The sequence below is a fragment of the Centruroides vittatus genome, unplaced genomic scaffold, assembly GCF_030686945.1.
Source record: "Centruroides vittatus isolate TY-2023 unplaced genomic scaffold, ASM3068694v2 contig_1506, whole genome shotgun sequence".
Lineage (NCBI taxonomy): Eukaryota > Metazoa > Arthropoda > Arachnida > Scorpiones > Buthidae > Centruroides > Centruroides vittatus.
Genome location: NW_027120931.1, coordinates 256,626 through 280,335, shown reverse-complemented (window position 1 = coordinate 280,335; position 23,710 = coordinate 256,626). Strand labels below are relative to the sequence as shown.

Sequence of the window (23,710 nt, the reverse complement as noted above, 5' to 3'; positions counted from 1 at the left end):
ATGCTGCAAGGCCGTTGTCCCCCAAAGGGTCTAAAAGAAAACCTGAGTGTAGCAAACACCAATAATTGAGTGCTGCCACGAATAGCTAAGTGTAGAAGTTAGTGCCAAGTGGCTGTTAGTAGGAAGACTTATATCTACTTAATACTTATAAAACTGAACACGATTGTGAACCTTAATACTACTTAACAGCTAGACAACAGCACAAAAAGGAAACGAACACAATGACAAAGTAGACAAGACAAATAGACCAGAGACAAACGGGTAAGACCCCAATTTTTTTTCAAATTTTTTAAACATATTGATATTGATTTTATTCTGTTTTTCGAATTTAGAGATATCTTGAATTTTAACTGGGAACTCAATTCCATTGAAATCTAGATCATGAATATTAATATAATGTTTCACTCTTTCTGAATGTACTTCTTGTTGACATAAACAGGAATTTATACTATATTTAAAGCACTTATTATCATCGTTTTTAACATTTACACATACCATTTTATCTTTAGTCCATTTTGGTAACTCAACATATAAACCATTAAGTAGAAACTCATATTTGTTTACATTAATTCTTAAATAATTGATTCTCTTTTAATGTTCAACCCAAGCCTTTTGCTTCTAATTCATCACATCTTGAGATGAATAACTCTTTTTGTCCATACCAATACTCAAATGATTTTCATCTCCTTGTCTTAGAACAACATTTTGTAACAAACTTGTGTGACATTTCAGCTTCCATATTCTTACAATCACATTCCAACTCTAAATTAATTTTAATATTTTTATGCAGATTTAATGCATTTCTGATTATATTAATAGCCTTGGCTAACCTTAGCAGTAGTAACTGCATAAATCAGAAAGAAGAGTTAACTCTATCAGCTGCGTGGCAAGCTCTGATGAACAATAACCTATAAGTTCTGTCTTGCACTTTAGTGTGCATGCCTAAGAAGACGCAATCAGTTAAACGTGTGAAGAAAACCAAATTCAAAATTCGAACAAAGGACAGTCCAGAAATTCAAAGTTACCTGATGAAGAACCAGTATTTCGGTTCGAAAACGTTAGTAATGAACTATTTGTATTGATTTCGTTTTTGGTCGTCTAGAGAGTGCACACTGGTAACAGGTAGAACATTTTAGTTAGTACAATCCAGTGTTGAGTCAGTGATATGTTGTATATTAATAGCCTTTTATTAAATTCATATAATCTTCTACATCTAAATCTCCATCTTGATTATTATGTTAATAAGTCAATAATTGCCCTTTCTAGGCAACTTCAACCAAAATATAATCAGGTTCTGGGTTGTGCTTTGCTTTATGCAATGGCATACAAGTTTCTTTAATATATTTACTACATTTTATTTTCTTTACTCTCTTTTTCTTAGATTTAGCTATAATAATCATCATCAAAAGGAAATATTTCTGCAATTTTTTTATTTTCCTTTTCTTTTTTCTTATGGATAAAGCTTTTAAAATAATAGAAGTTTATAGAATTTGTGGGAAATAGAAAACCACTAATTTTTTCATCTTCAAATAGCAATTAGGAGATAAGTATATCCTTTTAATTTTTAGGTGTAAATGCTTCGATTATTGATAATTTACATGATTTTATTTTATTTGTTCCTGCAAAGGGACTGACTAGAAATGATAGCAACTTTTTGTGATGGGAGATAGTGTTTTAGCCTCCAGTATTCATAAAATTTTTGAATGTTTTTAGATAGTTTTTCTTCGTTTTTAAGCTCAGATTCTTATAGCAGCTTTGCCACCAGTACCCAATGGTTTTGTAAGTACTATACAATGTATAGTAATTTTTGAATTTTTTCCCTTAAAAGTACAGCATTTGGGAGGGTTTTTCTTAGATTTTATGTGATTACACTAAAGGTTCTAGACCCAAAGGGTTGTTTTTGAGGCTAGTTACTTAGGTTTCAATGGATTTTAGTGATTTTATTGCATTTCCACAAGACACCATCTAAAAATTCTTAGGGTTGTTTGAAAAGGTATATTTTGATAATTTTTCTTAATGTTCAAATAGTATGTTGTGAAAAGTAAGATTTTAGATTTTTTTTTGTCCTGGTTTCATGTATCAATGTGTAGATTTTAATGATTTCTATTAGTTTTTTTTTTTGTTCCCACAAGCATACTGGCTAGAAATTTTAGAAGTTTTTAAAAATTTGGATTTTTTTTCTTCAGTTTGTTTTTGTGAGGTTGGTTGTAATTTTTTTGGTGTTTTTGTTATCACCCACAAGATTTGTCCTAGAAGTTACTGATTTATAATCATTAAACTTAAGGGAAGTATAATTTTAAATAAAGGGGATATAATGCTTTGTTAAAAAATTTCTTGTAAAGTAGATTCATAAATTAACAAAAAAATATTAAATTAAAATGCATTTCTGGAAAGGAAATCATCTATTTTTATCAAACGTCATATACCTAACTATCCTGAATTATTGAAATAATTTTGGTCATCATTTTTAAATATAAATTCTTGACAAAAATGCAATTCCTGTTTTACTATACAACAGATACATAAAAAGAAAAAAAAGGCAAGTGAAACGCAGGAAGTCACCACTGATTTAGACAGTGTTGACTGATGAAAGGGAGAATAGGTAGGGGAGAGTGTCATCAAACAAGGTGGTGACGATAAACTAACAATGACAAAAGAGAAGTGAATCAGTCTAAAATCTCCACAGGAGAAAAAAGTTACAATGACATCTTCCTATTCCTTTACTTTTTTCTAACATTTTGTCATGATTGAGGTCATGAGCCTGATAGATGAGCATTCATATAGGGAATGGAGAATGATGGTCACAATGCTATTCAATTTTAATCACTAACAATTTCTTATATACAGAACTCAAATTGAAATTAAGACAAATTATGTTTCTTAGTACTATCTGAAAAATTTTTGCTAAATACAGAAAGCATTTACAATATTACAAAATATATATTATACTTTTAAAATATATGGAATGATAATTAACCTAAGTATCAGATATTTTGAACTACAACAATCTACATTTTACAAGCATCAAGTCTTTGTAAAAGAGATTTAAAAAAAACTGTTCAAAACTCACAGGAGTTTTATTTATTACAATTTACAGCTGTTGTCTTTCTTTTAACATAAATATAAATATTTATTTTATTTTAAATTGAATTTTGTAAATGCTATCAGATAGTTGATTTCCACCCCCCGTACATAACAAGCCCAAAAGAAAGAAGTTTAAAAATTACAAAAAGACAATGGAAAAACACATACAAAGCAATAACATGATACATAAAAAAATACCTGTGGTGGGAAAAAAGTAAATTAAAAAACATACAGATAATATACATTCATTAAAAAATATAAAAATCATATTAAAAAAACATTTCATAGTCTTCAACTTTGAAAACATTATAAATACATTTAATTTAAATTGCTTTTCATGAAAATGAAAGTAATTTGAATTGAAATTTACATTTGAGGAACTTCCTTATCAGTAAATATGCCAAGTGTATTGCAAATAGAAAAGAACAAAACAGAATAGGTATTCAGAGTTAGAACAACATTGAACAGAGAATCAGAAAAATTATTGTAATGATATAAATCTTATTAGGGTCAAGGTAAAATTCTTTCTTTACACAGTTACAAAGGCATGTTTTGAAGTTTATACAAATATGAATCCAATTTAATGAAATTACAGTAACAGTAATGGTTAGAAATATAAACTAATTTCATAAAGTCTAATATTTTAAAAGATGTAATAAGTTTTTGAAAACATGCATCTTTTAACTTACTTTGAACAATGAATAAAAGTGGTATTAATACAGTATACCAATGGCTAGCAACAGACAACTGTGGACATCAATCACCCCTTGAGTATTGTGTGGATACTAATAATTGATACATTATACAATTACTGTGTTTATTTAATTTATGTTATTTTATATGTACAATCCACATAATGGAAATATTTAAATACTAAAGTTTATTCTGATGAGTATCAATTAATTCTATTTGACAAGGAACATATGATTTTTGTTTTGGTTCTACAGCATGGTATAAAGAAGACAGAAAATAACAAAAGTTAGTTTTGATAAAATGCAAATGATATATCCAAAAGTTAAATGAACAATTTCAAAATCACATTAAATTTTATTAAATAAAATTTTTCTTTTTGTTTCTAATTAACATTTATATTCAATTATATAAAGTGCAATTGTTTTATTTATCTAAATAAAAGAATCTTAAACAACAATGACCACACCAAAATATAGTTAATGTATGGACAGAAAAAACTAACAAAAAACTAATGAAATTTGATGGCATTTATCAATACTATCAACAATAATCGCTATGGGTTGATCCTGGAAGTGGAACAATCTAGCCCCTCAGAGGTGCACTTCTTGGACATTAATATTAGAGTGGAGGAGTCTTGATACCTTGGTATTTCATAGAGAGTTCAATGTCCTCATACATACCAGTGGGGTCATGTGATCCTTTTCATTACAAAATTGCAGTGTACAAGACATCAGTTATGAGAGCTTTTACACATTCTTCTACTCCCCAAGCTATTGCTACCGAATTAACATTTATAGAGTGCATAGCAATCACACATGGTTACTGCAATGTTATACATGGGTTTATTAAATGTTATCACTAGACACACTCAGGATTCACTCTCATAGTTGTCTTGCTGAGAGATAACCAAACTGAGGACGTGTAACAGGTCCATATTAGCTTTAACCCATACTTAAGATCATTGTATGCCAAAATTGCCAAAAAATGCAGAGTTTGTATCACTTTCAGCAGGTACCCGCCTATTTTCGACATGCTTCATAATGGGAAGGACTATCTATCTACATGTAGCAGGCACTAGAAAATTCAAAATTAATCAATTTATTTTTTATTCATTCACTATATTACTACACATCATGTTTGATGTTCTATAGATTATGCAGAATAAATGAAAGTGGAACAGAAATGTGATGAAAATGGGTGAAAACTCAGTCACACATCATGTAATTGTAAAAGCCTTACTGTCCTTAAATTCTAATATTATTGTTGATTGTCTACTTGGACTTTACTTATTAATAGAACTTTATACTGGTGTTTAAAGATTGACACAGTAAATGAGAGTTAGTTCAGGAAAGAACAAAATTTCTTTATATCACCTGTAGTAATAATACTTTACTACAGGTACAGTATTACTACAGGTGATATAATAAAGAAATTTTGTTCTTTCCTGAACTAACTCTCATTACTGTGTCAATCTTTAAACACCAGTATAAAGTCCTATTAATAAGTAAAGTCCAAGTAGACAATCAACAATAATATCAGTCACACATCATTGATGCACTGAAGGCAAATTTTTCCTATTTATACTTCAAGAAAATTACAGAGCATCAAGATTGTAGAACAAGCCTGCAGAATTAATAAAAAAACAATGAAGATAAATTCACATTATATATAACATATTTTAAATTTTTGAAACTTTGTATATATTTTTCTGTAATTTACTTTGTTAATCTTGTCCCTTTTGGAATGAGGTTAACACCACCAATGAAGAATAAAGTGAAGTTTGAGTGAGGACCCGAAAATGAATGGACGTGTTTTTATGGTCTCCAATTTTCTTTTGTCTTGCTCACTCTACACTCGACCCCACAACTACGACTGCAAAATAATACAACATATATATATATATATATAGTGTGTGTGTGTGTCTGTAGCATATATCTAAAAAAAACCTAGGAAAATAAAAACAAAAGTAGGTAATACATTATAAAAGTAATAAGAGGGTCATAAGGAAGGTCTTTAGAAATATTTTGTGCAATTTATTGAGAAGGAAAACATGTTGCATAATTTGTATATTAGCTGATCTTTTCCCATGTGAACTATATTATGAAGGAAAAACAAAGGACAAATTAATTTCTTGTAATAAACTGTTTCATTTTATATTCATATTTATACATTATGCTACAAGATAAAAACAAAAAGAGAAATTTCTCGAGAAATAGCATTACTCTCTTTACTTTTAATACAACTTTCATTATGTTACAATATTTTTCCAGATTTATTATAAATTAATTACACAATATTATACATATGAAATAATTTCATCTGATGAATATATAAAGAAAATGAAATTAATTTCTTTAAATTATAAACAGCTGATATGTCCTTATGCGATATAAGTTATAATGTTTAAACTTCTGCTACTGTTTTAATAATCTTTTCATAATAAAGTACAATAAATCAATTAATTATACTTTTATTTAAAAATAATATAAAATTAACAATATGCTTTATTAGCTGTTTTGTTAAAGATTTTAAAGCTTTTACTGTAAAGTTTTAATATAAAATTAAATTAAATATTTTGGCACTAGTCTAACAGTTAGATTAACTGTTTCTACCAAATACAGTACCAATAATTATAATTACAGTGGAACCTCGGTATACATCTGCTTTAGAATACATCCAATTTGAAATACGTCCTGTTTGGACGAAACAAATTTTGCTCGGTATACGACTGTTGTTCGGTATATGACTTAATTCAATTATACGCGCCATCTATGAACAAGTAGCACTATCGGTGTACTAGACCAGACTAGACATTTGCAATCCCATGGTTTATAACTTTGTTAAATTTCTTCTGATTTTAATTTTGTAAATAAAATTTTATTATTTTTATTAATCATGAATTGCAAAAAGGCAAATGAAAAGCAACAGAAAACTAAAAAAATGACTAGAATCACAATGGAATTGAAAAAAGAGATTGTTGAGAAATATGAAGGTGGCATGCGTGTTTGAGATTTAGCTGTTGCATACCGTATTCCAAGAACAACGATATCGACAATCGTAAAAAATAAAGACATTATTAAATCTGCTAACGTTGCAAAAGGGGTTTAATCAATTTCTAAACAGATTATTAGTATTAAGGAGAGTTTGATTTGATTTTGATTTAATGATTTAAATAATATAATACAATATACTGTAATAACTTTAAAAATCTATAATGAAATTTATTTTTTTATTAATGTGCTCAAACAGTGTTTAAATTATTTTACAACCCCATTAATATATCATATCAAGAGGGATTTTTTTTTACATGAGAACGGATTAATCATTTTTACATTACTTCTTATGGGAAAGGTTGGTTTGGTATGCGTCCTATTCAGTATATGTCCAAACATCAGGAACGGATTAAGGTCGTATACAGAGGTTCCACTGTATTTTTTCACAATGTTAAAGATATAATTGCCAATTATTTTCTAAGTTTCATAGATAATATAATTTAAACATCAATTTCATAAGATATTTTTTAATATAAAATTTTGAAATTATAACTTTCGTTTACCAGTGAGCAAGAAATTTATTATGTAAATGTTATCATCAAATGTAAAGTGTAAATCTTATATTTTCTCTTCATTTTAAGTATTTTACTTACTGCTGACAGCAAAAATCTGGATATTAAAATATAACAGAATCTGCTAACAGAAAATTTTTTTATAAGTTTAAAACTCTCTCTATTAGATTGATTCGGGTAATTGTAAATTTCCCCCTATCTTTGTGCAATACAATTTGAAAATCTGATGCAGACTCTAAAATTGTAGGGAAGTTTTATTTATGGCAGTCTTACGATGATCCTATGCTTGTATTTAATATTTTACTTTGTTTACTAAAGACAAGACGTCAATATTTTTATATTTGTTTCAGGATTAGGAGTTGTCATCTACAAATGAGAATGCTGCCATCATTAGAGATTTTGTGCCATTTTTTATATTAATTAATAAAAGAGTGCCCTAAGATAGAATTTTTATCTCCCTATTTTGTCTGTGTACCATAGAAACTGCAAAATTTGGCATTTACAATTACTGCACACCAAAAGCAGAGGAAGGGATAATTGTAAATGGTACTTATAAATACAAATCTGACAGTATTTATAATAACAATGAAAACTTTGCCTATGAGCTACTTAATTTTATAATCCTCTGTAGAATGCTTGTTTAAATTTAGTAAAATGAGCAAAATGAGCAAATGCAAAAATTTTCACAATATTAATGATAAATAGAATACATGGAAACAAAGTCAAAATATTTATGATGTACGGTTAAATCTGGACAATAAACAAAATGGTATTAAATGATTAACCTTAAAACAATTTAAATGCAAATGATCAAATATCAAAGAAGAAATAGAAAATTCTTTGCCTGACATTCATAAAATTTTAAATGTAATCAACATCAAGCAAACAATTATCAAGTTTAATCAAACAGAAATTATATGCTTTTATGATAACAGTTTTTATCATTTAAAATTTAATGCTTTCTGGAAGATAAGGATTTTTGAAAATTTTTAAAATCGAGAGTAACAAATCATTTTCCTTTTACATAATAAAGAAAAGCATAATTACCTGAAAAACAAGTATATCAATATATAAAACAACTTCAAATTTTTTTTATATACATATAAATCTTAAAATTATTTTACAGTTTGTATTCTTACAGACTCCACATACAGTACATACAAGAAAGACATTGGTTGTGCAATTCATGTACAGCCGATGTCACATGTCACGGCAGAAAAGAGGGTAAAGGAAAGGGGAGGGGAAGAAGGAGAGAGAGGAGATAGACAGTAGAGAAAGATATGATAGATTTAAGGAGTCAAATTTATTTTACTCTGAAATAAATATTTTTCAAGACCACAACATTTCATCATAAATGGTTATTTCCAAATCAAATAAGAATGTCGCAAGAGTATTCTAAAGCTATTAAACACTTTTTTTTTAAATGATAATTCAAACAAATACATTCTAAAGTAAAAAATTTGACTCCTTGATTCTATTATACTATTTTATAGATTTTTGTATTTTTATACATTAAATTTTTGCTTCATCAATTGATATTATACCAAGAAACAAAACAAAAAAGTCAAAAATAGTATTATATAAATATGCATAAAATTTACAAATCATCATTTATAATTTTTATATATATAAAGTAGCAATTTTCTTAACAGAAAACGAAATAAAAATCGAAAACAACGAAGATTGACATAAATAATTAAAAAATTCAAAAAGATTATCTATATAATTTATATATTTTTTAAAATTTTTGCCTCATTTTAATATCATAAATGATCATTCAAAGTTGATCTTTATATTATTTTCGATTTTATTTTGTACTCTGTTATAAAAATTGTTACCATATGATCTTATTTAACCGTAGATGTGGGAAACTACAGCCAACAAGGTAAAAAAAACGATACATACGGTATTCGAGTATCGGTAAGTAATACTATGATTTTCCTGTTCGTAGAGCTTTTTATACAGGTAAGCACTCAAAAATTCTGTATTTTGGAAATGTCTATCATATATGTCTCGTTTGTAAATAAAATTGAGAGAAGAGTTAGTATAATGCTTAGAAATAATTACACACACACATTATATATAAGAAAAAGGTAAAATTGCACTTAGGTAGCCCCTATGGTGCAAAGGTCAGTTTTTAACACATCGATCTACAATCGATGTGTTAAAAACTATTCTACACGATTCGCACATAGACATGCGCCTCGGTGGAAGCGAGCCCCACATCCCCCTAAAACTATATAAAATACTCCACGAACCATAACCCACAGTCAAGTGGGCTACTCGAAGCCAGCATAGTCAAGAGAGCTAAGTAATTAAACACCATAGTCTCGAAAGTACTGCCATCAAGGCTACCTAGACACACTTCTACCCAGAAAAACAATGCCAAATTTATGCTTATGTAATTGGATAAGACCAAATGATTATATACATGTGGGGTTATATATTAGACCCATACCAAAGTGTATAAGTGTGTTGATTTACTCAAGTTTCAAAGCAGCTCCCTCTATTAGCACTTAATATAATTTTTACACCTGGGAGAGTGAAAGATAAATCATTAAAATGGCAATTGATTCGTAGATCATCCTCTACGAGGAAAAAATATAACAACATACCGTTAATAAATAACGAAGTACGCGCAACAATTCGCGTAAAATAATAAAATTTTTACTTAAATATAAATACGCTTAATTTAAATTGATACGATTTAAGCCTAATTCTTAATTTAAAAAAGCATACGTACTCCTTCACGACAAAAAAAGGATCTTCGAGTGTCATGACGAACACCTGCTATTTACATCGGAGATTACTTTAAAACTGTAAATATTGTTTATTAATTGAGCACAGACCATAAACATGAATCACGAAAGTCACAGCTTAACACGAAATTGTTTTCAAGTACGGCATCCAACCTGTAGTCCGACCAAGTCTCTCGACCAATGGCGTATCGCCTGTAGCGACTACTGCGGAGTAGCTGTTGAATAAATATAAAATTATATAAAAAATTCCAATCGAAAATTAATATAAGAAATGAAAATTATTATTGTAATTTTAAATTCTGATAATAATTTTATTTATATAATCGAAAATTTTTAATTTTGTGAGTTCCAGTTTACGTCTGCTATCAATTGTTTGTTACGAAATCACTTTTTTTTTTTTTTTTTTTTTTTTAATAATTTACTGATAAATTTTTCCTGTATTTAAAATGTCTCTAATAATTATTATTTAAATTATTTTTATGATTATACAGTTTTATTTTTCAATATTTGTGTGAATAATATTACGACGCTGTTGATATCGATGTAATAGAAAACGGTATTTTTAAAAATCGAATTTAATTAATAAATAAATTTTTTTATAATTTATAGAATTTTAATATTACAAATAAAAGTTTACAGATAAATATTTCGAAATATTATTTTTTTACTTTATTTTCAGTTCACCTGTTTTCGCAAGTTTACCTATGACGTCTATGGAATAATTTGAACGTCACGTATGTATTATTCGCTGATTGGTCGAAAGAATATTTGAAATTTAAAATTTCTTTTTAGTAGGTTACACGTTGTGTTGTACATAATTTTCATTGTAAATATGCTAAATATTCATAAATTTATCAGTAAAAATTTTATCATAAGAAACATTCACAGATGGATGACGAAAGTATAAATATCTATTAAGTTATGTAATAAATGGATGTCTTAATTTATAAATTGCCTTTCGCTGATTGAGTTTTTTGCGTAGTTTTATACCCTTTATGGAATAAGTTTTAATGTTATTAATAACTGAAATCATTAAATATTGATTATAATTACCTGTACATTTATAAGAGAAATTTAAAACTTGATCTTCAAGTATAAAATATACCTGAAGGCATTTATTTCTGTTGAAATTCTATTCGATTTAAACGTAATCATCATTTTTTCTTGTTATTTTAAATTGATTCTAGCGTAATTTTTCACGCGTTAATAATTTTATGATATAAAATTGCAGATTTGATTAAGTTTAATGGTAATTTTGTCCATTTAATTAAATGTTTACAGTAAAAAATACAGTACTTAGACATTTTTTTTTAATATAAATTGAAAGGGGGAAATATAAAGTTGTATTATAGAACAGAAAAACTTTTATAGTAAAGAAAATGGGAAAAGAAAGAAGTTTAAAAAACACTTATAAATAGGAAAAATTGGTTTTGAAAACATTACAAGTAATTTAATTATAAAATAAACTTGTATTATTATTATTATTATTTTAAATGATTTTAGATGAGAATAATTGTTTTCCTTATTAGAACCATTTAAACTGACAATAACAAAATTTACCATTGTTATACTTTTCCATTACTAAGTTATAGCAGTAACATATGTAGTTTACTATTGTAATATATCATTGTACACAGTAATATATTACTGTGGTTACTAATAATTGTTTATTACTCTATGGTTTACTGTTTTCTTCACTCAAAATGGCTATTTTATCATTATATTAGTTAATATATGATTTCAATTATTAGTTTCTTTCCTTAAAATGGTAAATTATATCAGCAAATAATCTGGAAATATTATTTTAAAATTACATAACCATTACAAATATTATTATTGAATAATGATAATGTACTGTTCTAAAAATATATTATGAAATTTAAGAATTTGATTGATTTACTTTTATTTTAGAGATGAGAATATCAGTCAAAGAGTAGAAAATTTTTTTTTTTTTTTAATAGGTCACTTGAACAATTCTAAAAGTAGAAAAATCATTGTTAAAAAATATTATAACTTTAAAACATTATTTATGAAAATTATAATGATGTTACACATTTTAAAAATAGTTTAATATGTATTCCCCTCTGCTTTTAATGAATAGCTAAGTTTATAAAAGTCAAGCTGAGCGTGACTTATGAATATAAACAGCTGTACAGTACATGTCGAAGTTAATCATAAAAATTTGTATACATATAATAAAATTCTAGTAATGGTTAAAAATCTGTGGAATTTATACAGTTATAAAAACAAATAGACTACGATACTGTTAATATTTTTCTCGATTTATCTATAAAAAAGAACATTGACCTAAACAAATATCATCTTTCTGTAGGAATATTTGTATATAACGACGTTTCTGGTATTATTTGACCCTCTTTATTGATTGATCAAAGTCTTTGGACTTTGTTTCTTAACGTCCGTTATCGTTATATCAAATAAATTTCTTTAAATCGAATGTACAGTACTTTATATAGAATCTGTAGGCTTGAAACAATTCCGTTTATAGTCATAATTTACTAACAGTCTAAAAATGACAAAAATCAATGTGATGTGCCATTACACGAGAATATTTGTATATCGATTGCAGTAATGCTATCGATCAGTACGTACATTTTGTTGAATTGAGCATTTATTTTATTACATTATCTCACGGACTGTAATAAATTTATAAATAATTATTGTAAAGCTTTACCAAATAAAATATTTATAAAGTTTTGTTTAAAAGTATTTTTTATTCCCTAGCTTATTATCTTTCGTCGGCAGGGAAATCGCCTAAATTGTAGTTTTTTAATTTATTAGTGACTGAAAAATAGAATTATTTATTTAAGTGTATAATTTTTAAATGAAACATTTTCATATCTTAAATATTTATACATTAAAGTTTCGAATTTTATTTCCTAAATAAATACATTTACATAAAATTAAAGGTCTTTTACTCTCTAGTTGTGTTAGAAAAGATATAATGCCCTTATTTACAGGTAATCGGTATTTTTATTTATTTATTACTCCTCTCTGTGGGCACTAAGGCTTTTTTTATGGACAGGCCCACAATGAAGCGGACAAGTGGTGATGGAGAGGATCCGACGTATCGGGAAATCTAATCTTTGGACCATAGAAACCTAATCTTTTAGGTCAGGGGCATATCCACGGGGGTGCTTACGGTGCCTGAGCATCCCGTTGACACCAAAGAAATCGGTTTTGTTACTTTAAAAATAAGTATAGTAACTCATATCGCATGACTTCAATGGTAGAAAGTAATCTCATAGAATGATTTTTAAAAAAAGGGAAAAATTTAAACTGATATTTCTCGAAAACACATGTCGAAAAGTGTGGAGCACAGACTAAAGATACTCGTAATTAATTACATATAAATTTAAAATAACTACAATTTCGACAATTTTTGGTGGAAACAAGAAATATGATGATTTTATATTTTTTTTTATTTTCCTTTTTGGAATTACACTGAGTACAAATCATACTGTAATTTGTATAATTTATAACCAGTCTATCGATTCAAAATTATCAGTTATTCGTTTTCCATCTTCCATTTAACAATTTTAAAAAGTTAACGAAAAAAAATTATCTAAAAAGTTGGGTAATTAAGGTAATTGTGTAACATTTGCCGAAAAACGACAGGGGGGTGTGCCCTATATCTGCCTTGAGCAGTATCCATATTCTCAAAATTCTGGACACGTTACTGTTTAGGGGCGAGTGCCGGATGGCCAAATGGTTAAGGTGTCAGTCTACCACTCTGGGATCCCCGGACCCGGGAATAGGTCCGAATTGTTTGAATATCCAAGAATTTTTCAGGTTGTGGTCCGTTTCGGATAGATCGGGCCCCTTCCCTCTCTAATCGACCGACTGATTGTAGCTCTAGATGAAACCACGATGTGCTTGATTAAAAGGCCTTCTTAGTGCCCAGAAGGGTGGAAAAGTAGGTTAAGAAAATCTTTTAGGTTCAGAAGACTGGAATGAATAAATTCCCGAAGATTCCATCCGGATTCGAATCCAGATAATCAAAACAGCAATGGATATCCTAATCTCTTCGTCTATCAAGCTAGCTATCGTAACTAGAGTAGGCAGAGCAATGGTTCTTAACCTCGGGTACACTCATTTCTAGGAGTACGATACTTTGTATCACAGTTGTTTAAAAAATATGCATTTATTAGTAACAAAAAATAAATTGCAGAACGTATAATGAAACAATTCTCTTCAAAAAATGTCATTATTAATTTTATCACTTCCCTAAAACCCATTATTAATTTTAAAGCCTATATCTATTTGAGTTTTGTTCCAGTGTAATTTTGGCAGTTTTTAATAATTTAAGATAGATATAAAGATGAATTTAATGAGGGCGATCTCATCTCGTTTAAATGGGAATCTTAAAGATTTATTGGAATACAAGAACACAGTTTAAGAGTTCAAAGATTGAGGGCAACTGAAAAGTTTAAGAACCAATGGTGTAGAGGAATATACAGTCTATTTTACTATATTAGCTTTTTAAATTTGATATTAGCTTATTTTTGTTGGTAGTTCTCTCTTATGTAACATCTTGGAAGGTATGTAGTTTAAATTCGAACAAGCAATACTTAAAAAGCGTAAGTTATTGTTTTAAGTCATTGACAAAACATATTAAGAACTAAGAAGAAGACGTTAGGATCGAATGAAACCTTATTAATGTAAATGTAATGATAACGAGTAATTATTTATTGTGATTTCGTCACAATGTCGGACTGAGCATATATTTTAAGTATATGTTCTCCACCTCAAATTAGTAGTGGCTTGCCCCTGTACATCATACATTTCCTTTAACAATAGAGTCATGCCGATCACCTATCTAACTGATTTCAGGGGAAAAGTTTTGAATTGAAATAACGTGACTTCTGGTCTGCATTGGAAATTTGTATATAGTTAATCAGGGCCTCCTGCTCCTAAGGTTTCCATATCCGGTTTCGAATTTCATCTATCTGACTCCGTTCTCGAGATTAAAGAACGACAGTGGACTGACGACGGAAATTTATGTCTATAATTTTTTTCAATTTGCAGCCCAATAACAATACATGATTACAATATAATAGCAAATGGACAATCTCCTGAGGAACAACAGTGCAATTTAAAAGAACCTATAGTACCTTGCAGGACTTCCTGTTGCCTGACTACATACAGTGATACGATTAGATATGGAGACATACAGGCACTGCAATAGATTTCCCTACAGATATTGCAATTGATGCTCGAGATCCTTCCCACTCGTAGATGGCGTAGCCGAGTCCATCTGGTTCCAGAAATGCTCGATGGGCGACAAATCTGGAGCCTAAGTAAGCCAAGGAAGTGTGGCAAGATGGAAAACCCTAGCTGTGTGCGACCGAGCGTTATCTTGCTGAAGAATGGCTGTTTGCATCTCTACCACGAAAGACAACTCAGGAGGATGAAAGATTTCCTGAATATACCGCTGTGAAATCAATGTCCCGCGAGTCACTACAAAGGATCACTGGCTGTTATACAAGATGGCTATCTAGATCAGCACAAGCCAGCAGTGGGGAACAGTGCCATCCAACAGTAAAGGCTAAATTGAAATGTTCGTCAGTAGTACTTCATACTAACACGATGGTCGTCCGAACAGAACCGAGATTCAGCGCTAAAGACGATACTCTGCCAGTTCGCAGCAGTCCATGCTTCTGTCACAGCACCACTCCCTCCAAAACCTCGTCATACTCAAGTTAGAATGGTCCAGATAACCGGCAATTCAATAAGCTGGCCTTTTATCGTCCTTCGATCGATGATGCAACTTTTCTCAAACTCTGATAGTTGTGTATAATGTTTTTGATTGCATCGTACAGACATGCCTGGTGTTTGGAGACCTCTAAACCAGTGCTTCTCAAACTTTCTGTATTCACATACCAGTGTTTTTTTTTTTTTTTTTTTATTGCAATTCCATGCGAACAGCTATTTTTGTAAAATTTCACAAAGATTGTCCAATCAATAATTGATTTCCTTCCAGATACTGTTTCAACAGGACGGCACATCTCCTCACTGGGCAGTTTCCTTACATAATTTGCTTGATACAGCGTTTCCTGGACAATGCTCCCCTTAGATCACCTGACAAAACTTCACTGGATTTCTTTCTGTAGGGTTATGTGAAAGACATTGTGAGCTGAACACGTGTTTGTAATATTGTTGTTTTGAAAGTTATTGGTGTAGCGATCTTAAGGCACTTTGGTAACATTACCTGGCGTACAATCGGATCACAACTGTAATTATTTACATACCTGTCTGAGACAGTTGTACGCAAAAGTAGATTTAGGAATGCGCAAGATGCACCCCTTGTGCACCCCTGCACCCCTTTTGTGGAATTTTCCCGAGCATCAGGTACCTCAGTTAGTAAAAAATTTTACAAGGTGTATTGTTGCCTTACTACATCCCCTTCTAAAGACTTTTGGACCTGCTATTGGTTGTATGCCATTTTGCAGTAATCAGACAATTCTACATAAAAATATTAAAAAATATATTGTTTGCATTTTCCAATAGAATGTTATTGTACGTAAATTAAATCCATGTAAATATAAAATGATTTAAAAGCCAGTTAATCAAGTTCTACTTTAATAACAGTTAAAATATAACTCGGTCAAAACTTAAAGTATATCTTGAATAACTGATTTTTAGACCACCCTGTATACGAAATATAAAAATAGGTATAATTATATTCATGTGTAACGTTAATAACATAAATCAGATTATAAAATTAAAATAAAAGTGCGCTTTATTCAATGATAAATACATTTTTATAAATACTTTATTATTGTGTTTTGTGATATTTTGGCCACACATCACATTTAAAAAAAGAAAATTATTAAAAATATTTTACTAAAATCTTAAATTTATTTATATATACATTTCATATATTATCTACAATAAAAAAAGTACTTAATAATATGCTTGAAACAATTTAAAAAGTAATTAAAAGTTGAATTTAAAATTTACTGACTAATTTCATTAGCCTATATAATTTATGATAATTAAAATTGATGACAAACATATATTGTTATAGTATATATATATACATACATGTTTTTTTTTTTATAGTTTTAAAAACTATTAAAATAAATTAAAGAAAATTCTGTGCAATTAAAAGATTTTAAAAGATTCCCAAGTGTCCTTTTCCTAATCCAATACCTTTTCCTAAACCGATACCTTTTCCTAATCCAATGCTTTTATCTAATCCAACACCTTTAGTTATTGCAAAAAAGGGTTTAATTCTGACATAACCACTAACGGATGGTTTGAGTTTCTTAAAAATTGAAAGGAAAGGGTGTGGAAAATGAATAGTAATTCCTTTGGGATGTGCAGTCAACAATAAGCCTTTTCTGGATGATATATCGCAGTCGGAGAAATAATCATTAGTGTCTGCTTCACATTTTGCTTTATTGGACATCCTTTTAATAAAAAAAAAATGACATAACAAATTAATAACTAATTTATAATAAACTTATGAAGATAAAGATGTATTAAGATTTAATTAATTCATCTGTTTAAACATTAGAATGAAATTAATTAAGTCTAAAGTGAAAAATGTTTAGAATAGAAAATTTAATATCGTGTTGCAAGGGTAAAATTTAGACATTTCGATTTTTTTTTTTTTTTAATACTAGAAACGACTGGAAAAAATGTCCTACAATGTTTGATGTGAGTATATAAGTACAGTAGCAAATCACACATTTTACTAGAAATAGACTTATGAGCTGTCTGACAATATGAAACTTTCGAAAGAACACATTGAAGTGTTGTTGCTCTTTCGCTACAAACTGGCTCCAATGCAACGAAGGCTCACGATCTCATCTGCAAAACGTTTGTTAAAACATTCGTGGTCAACAAACAAAGGTCAACCAGATGCTGCATATATCAAAGGGCTGATAGTGCGGAAGAAAGCGATGATCTGCGTTTGTTAGGCGTCATCACGATGGAGCTGCTTCCAACCAACATCACTGTCACGAAAGAATTCTACCGTGAACAACTAAATCGTTTGAACACCGAGATCAAAGAACATTCACCTTACGGCCCAGACTTGGTGCCAACTGACTAGCATCTATTTCGTGTCCTGCGGAACAATATTGCAAGTATGAAGTTCAATGACAATACTTTACACTCGAGACTTTCTTCAAAGAAAACTCCCAGTCATTCTATGTTCGTGGGATTGAAATTGTGTAGCAAATATTGACAGATGTGATTGATGTTGATAGTGATTACATACATGACTGAACTGTAATCGTTGCTGAGTTAATTGTCAATAAGGGGGTTTTTTTTTCTTCTTTTAAATGTGTAAATTTTACCTTTACAACCTGGTATAATAAGATAAATATAAGATAGAAAATTCAGAAATAAAATATAAAATATAAACCTACAAAGCGTGATACATAACGTTGATAAATATCAAAGCATGTGATTTAGCAAATGATCTACAGCTTCCTTATTTACGATTATATTCGTGGGTAAAGAATATTTAACATTTTTACGCAGCCAGTCTCAATTTTTTGTACAATAGATCCTTTGGTAATTGTGAATATTTATTTTATTCATACGTTTTTATAGTTTTCAGAGAGAAAAGTAGGATGAAAATGATTTTTTTACCTTCAACTTTTCCCTTTGAGGGACCAGAACCATTAAAACATTATTGTAGGACTTAAACGGTTCCTACCCCTTATAGTTCATATAATCATTTCACTACCTACAGACCATTTTTACAGAAAAATTTGTAGTACAGATGTATAGTTTAATACACAATTTGACTTACTTTAGATAAAAAATTTGCATAAAAAATAATATTATATAACAGATTATCTCAAAACCTTATACAAAAATTTCAGTAATGCTATTGTTTAAGAAACAATAGGTTATATTTATGTATATTTTTCACTTTCGATTGTCTTTAATAAAAAGAATTATATGAAATATTGAGTAGACGTCAATCAACACGTGCACTACACGTGACAAAATTCTTTGGTACTGTTTTATTTGGCGGATATGGTTAAAATATATTTATTATATTAATAGGTAAAGATAATGTGACGTCATTTTAAAAATTATAGTTTTATATTGACGAGCTATTCTTAGAATTTTTACAGTATAAAAACTTCCTCAATTAGATTTATGTTTGAATATAAATACATTATTTTTTCTTCCTAAATTTATGTTGTACATAAATTTAGAAGTCAATGTAAGGGTAATAATAAGACCCTTTAACTGGGTTAACTGAAAGACATCACTTCTAGTGATTGACTAAATCATGAATAATAACATACAGCTGAGTTTTTAATTGTTCCTAAAATACCCTTACAAATATATACTGGTTAATTAACTAACTTTTCGACCATCCTGTATACATAATCTATGAAATTATTTATTCGTTTTAATTTAATATGTTTATATATATTTCCTAATTAAACAATTATAATCTATCAAGTTCGGCTTTAAATATATTTTATTTTAGAATTAATTAATTATTTAACATACCATCCATTAAATCCAAACCTTCTATAAATAGAAAGAGCACACTGTATATCGTCTGAGATGTCATCATCTTCCAAAGCTGTAATTAAAATATTAATACAATTATTAACAATTCTGCTAATTGGTATATTCCTCTTTATTTTTTAATATTTAATATATAAATATATCATAATATGGTATAGTAACTAATAATATAGAAAAATACAGTAGGTATTATTTCCATATACCATCACATGTCATATTGCAGCCATTGGTACTATATCTTCCATTAGAAGGTTGACACCAATATTTATCAGAAACCTGAAAAATAACAGAAAAACATTTTTTATAATAACAATGAAAACTTTTCTTATTAATCGAATATTCAACTTTAACACAAAAACTGTTCCATTGTGTGGAAATATTCACGAAGACCCATAACATCTTTTCAGTGTTACGAGTGTTTTTCAGATTCTTAAGTAAAATAATGTAAAAATTGTTCTGCTTTACTTAATATTTGACTTATAAGAATAATACAAAAGTGCGAAAGCAGGTTTTTAGGGGCAAGAACCTAAGAAAAATAGTAGGTGGATAATTCTAGGAGTTGGTGGTAACGAAAATTAGAACACCTCCGAAAATATCTCTTTATTCAGAATTAGTCTGCTTGAAATACAAAGGCTTGGATTCCCCGTGATAGTAAAAGAATCCTCGAGGGTTGTCGCTCCTGAAGGATTATTCAAAATCAGAGTTACAATTCTATCTTTAATCGAATCAGTTTCCAGATTCTTTATGAAAATCCATATAAATTTTATAGATAAATTTAATAAGGACTCATTCTATAAAAACCAGTGTAAATACTCAGTTAAATTCTTAAAAAAAGGAATCTTTAACTATCTCGAATGGAAGGGGAAAAATAATTCAGATAATCTAACGTTAAATTAATTTCATAATAACAGATGAGTTGAAAAACTTTCAAAAATTCCCTTTACACGTACGTAAATCAATGACGTCCTTGACGTCATTGATTTACGTATTAAAACAAGTTTCAAAGGTTTGAAGATTTTTTCCATTCGAATATAAACTTGTTAACAGGTATTTTTATTGAATTATCTATTACTAATATAAATTGACATCGGGAGGGGGGGAAGGGTATCCAAGAGTTCAGTTCGTTACGCCATTGTCAATTATTCAAGCGTAAATTTTTCCATTTTTAGAATTTCCTTTATTCTACGACTTTTGTATACTTAAATATATATCTGTAATGCATATTTTTCGTTTGTTTTTCTTAAATTATTTTTATAGATTTAACCGGAAGATACGGAACAAGAATTTCTAATGTTTAAAAAAAAATTTCGATAATGCTAAATCAATTTTCAATACTAGAACGTTATAGTTATTTCCAGCCTGTTTCTCGAAGATTTAAATAAAGAAGTTGTAGCCTATATCAAATTTGGATTTATTCTCTGTATATAAGCATAATAATTAGTAGATTGCGTTAACAATACACAGAGTGGGCCATTATGTGTTTCTGTGATTATAAATTAAGTTTATAACGTGTTTTTCTTTCATAAAATTAATGGAATCGTGATATAAAAAAAAACTCTTAGAAAAATCTGAATTTAATGCGGTGTGATAAGATATATTACAGCATAAATTCTTTCGATATTTTAAAGTATGAAAGAGTTAATTTTTTTTAATATTAAAGATCCAGTTTGATTCATTTTTTTGAATTTGATTAAAATCATTTCCTTCTCGTTTCAAAAATTCAGTTTATTTTACCAAGTGTCCTCGATTTTCAGTAGTTAAGTTCAGTAATTCTCCTTTCAGTCTTCTCAATTTGATGATAAATTAGGTCGACACTGTTAATTTTATAGACTATTAAGATTTAACGATTCATATTATATTCTTTGGAAATAAAATTCAAGGTCATTTTTCATATTATTTAAAAACGTACTGTACTTGGCATAGGCATATGTAGCCTTGACAGAGGCTACTTGTAAATTGAAAATAAACAGATTTCAATTAGCAATTACTTAATATACGAATTAGAATCAATAATTGTGTTTTTTGTACCTTCCTCGAGTCTAATAAACAATGATTAATTAGGAAGAATTTATTTAAATCATCGAGAGATTTCCCTAATACGAAACAATTAACCGGAAATGATAAAATGCCCTAATTTCATAAAACAGGAACATCAAACATTAAGAAAGCGACCCCCAACCTACTTCTAGATGACGAATACAGTTCAATGAATTATCCTCACCTAACCTATGTACAGGAAATATATTCGAATATATTCGGACTCACCTGAAATAGACCATGGCCCACGGCATTATCATAACTCTGATAGATAGCAGAAGTATCGTAATTACTTTCCCAATAGGCGATACAGAGCCCTTGAAAAATCATTATAAATTAATTTTCTCTACATTATTCGTATCAATGTACTTATATATAAAATATATATATATATATATATATATATATATAAAGCTTACATCTAGAGAGATCTTGCTTTGGAAACTTAAATCTTTCGTATAATTCACGTCCTAACTCGCATCTTTCATAAACTCGACCCCATCCCGTGCAGACAAAGAAAGATAATATCGTCAACTGTAATGCCAAGCCTTGAAATCTGAAAATAAACTTCACTTAATCAACTTAATTATCTTAAAATGTGCATGTATTAACGAAAAGAGGAAAAATCTTTTAAGCTAGGTTCGTAGTTCTAGTTATTATGAAGTTATTGCTCTCAGTTATAAATATCATTTTAAGAAGTAACAAGTCTGATTGTGTTTTTTTCTCTCGTGATTTTTCAAAAGAAGGTACTGTATGTACACTTTTTATTTAATGTATTACCTTTGGGTATAAAGTATTCTTTTGACCCTGCAAGTGTATTCATCTTGACCTAGAGAAAGAACATCTTTAATGTAGGACAATGATAAAATATTGCTTTACAGTCCCAGATCCCTAAATTAAATGTATTCGAAAAGGGCATAAATTTCCATTACAATTTTAAACTTATATTATCTCCAAAAATCGAAAAACTATTTGCATAATTTTGATTAATTCTTAACGCATCCGGTTAATCAACCTCTACTTAAAGATCATTAACTCTAATCATTATGTAAAAGCTGGCATTTTGTTTTATCATCTTGCATTCAGTATTTACCATGTTTTCATTATTGTATTTTAAATAAAGTAAAATATATTCTAATATAAAAAGAATTAATGGATTAAATAAAAATTTTTAAAGTACTCTTTCAAGTTTTTAGAAATGGGTGTAATTTCCATATGTTATGCTCCATTTGCTAATGTGAATTTTACATAAACAGGAATTAATAGAAAGTTATCATTGCATGCACAATAACTTGATATTTAATAGGTGTAACGTGTCATAAAAGCGATCCCAATCAAATTTTGTAACCAAAAGCATGTTATTTATAACTTAAAATAAAAATAATTGGTTAAAATTGCCAATTTTTAAATATATAAATAATTATTTTAAATGAAAATAATATAATAAGATTATATTTGAAAATATATAAAATTTATTGAAATTTTTTAGAATACAAATTATAATAGACACATAAATAAAATAAAATAGAATATGAAAGATTTTCATAGTTTATTTATTTATTTTTTTTTAATTCCAGAAAAATGATTGAATTTAAGAAGGAGATATTATGTAATTCTTCAAGACTTTTATAAAGTATATTATATAAATATATATTACATAATATATTAATACAATGCAATATATATATTATACAATATTGTGATGTTAAATAAATCAATTATATAAAGCAGATAAGAAAATAAAATAAATTCCAATTTAATAGAAAGTTAAAAAGATATTCAAGAAGAAATTATAATCAACTTACCTCATATTGAACTTGAGGAATAAGAAATTCTCCAGTTCTTCCCACTTGACTGGCAGAAATACATTGAAAGCAAATGACCTATAAATCTACTTTTATACCACTAGGAAAACTTACAGGAAGTGTCGCGTTTATTATCTCTTTCTAAGAGAATTCGATAGAAGCGTGTAAAGAAATGAAATAAATCTCATCTTCCCCAAATTCTTTCCAATCGACCACGTGGTTGACCTGTAAACATTGGT

The 23,710-nt window shown here is 28.5% G+C and overlaps 2 protein-coding genes across 4 annotated transcripts in view; both read right to left on the bottom strand.

Moving 5' to 3' along the window:
• LOC136968685 (syntaxin-6-like) overlaps positions 1-10,280 on the bottom strand; it is a 24,223-nt gene extending 13,943 nt beyond the window's left edge. The window contains exon 1 of the mRNA XM_067262690.1: positions 10,086-10,280. Coding sequence (XP_067118791.1) covers positions 10,086-10,120 — 35 coding nt within the window. The 5' untranslated portion in view covers positions 10,121-10,280. The remainder of the gene's footprint in view (positions 1-10,085) is intronic.
• Positions 10,255-23,710, bottom strand: LOC136968686 (lysozyme 1B-like). 3 transcript variants are annotated; one of them, XM_067262694.1, is made up of 7 exons: positions 23,472-23,710; positions 22,086-22,222; positions 21,895-21,983; positions 19,833-19,905; positions 19,609-19,684; positions 17,275-17,534; positions 10,255-10,316 (listed from the first exon to the last, which is right to left on the bottom strand). In XM_067262694.1, exons 1-7 carry the CDS (start codon positions 23,474-23,476, stop codon positions 10,303-10,305), a joined length of 654 nt encoding a protein of 217 aa, XP_067118795.1. In that variant the 5' UTR covers positions 23,477-23,710; the 3' UTR covers positions 10,255-10,302. The 3 variants fall into 3 exon arrangements, with proteins under 3 accessions (XP_067118795.1, XP_067118794.1, XP_067118793.1); XM_067262693.1 differs by lacking the exon at positions 10,255-10,316 and adding an exon at positions 11,985-12,077; XM_067262692.1 differs by lacking the exon at positions 10,255-10,316 and having other exon boundaries at positions 16,952-17,534; positions 23,472-23,708.

Excerpts from the sequence above, each read along its gene's own strand:
- LOC136968686 (XM_067262692.1), bottom strand. Across the intron at positions 21,984-22,085 it reads AAAGCAAGATCTCTCTAGAT|GGCTCTGTATCGCCTATTGG; the intron begins GTAAGCTTTATA and ends TGATTTTTCAAG. Across the intron at positions 19,906-21,894 it reads TGGGCCATGGTCTATTTCAG|GTTTCTGATAAATATTGGTG; the intron begins GTGAGTCCGAAT and ends GTTATTTTTCAG.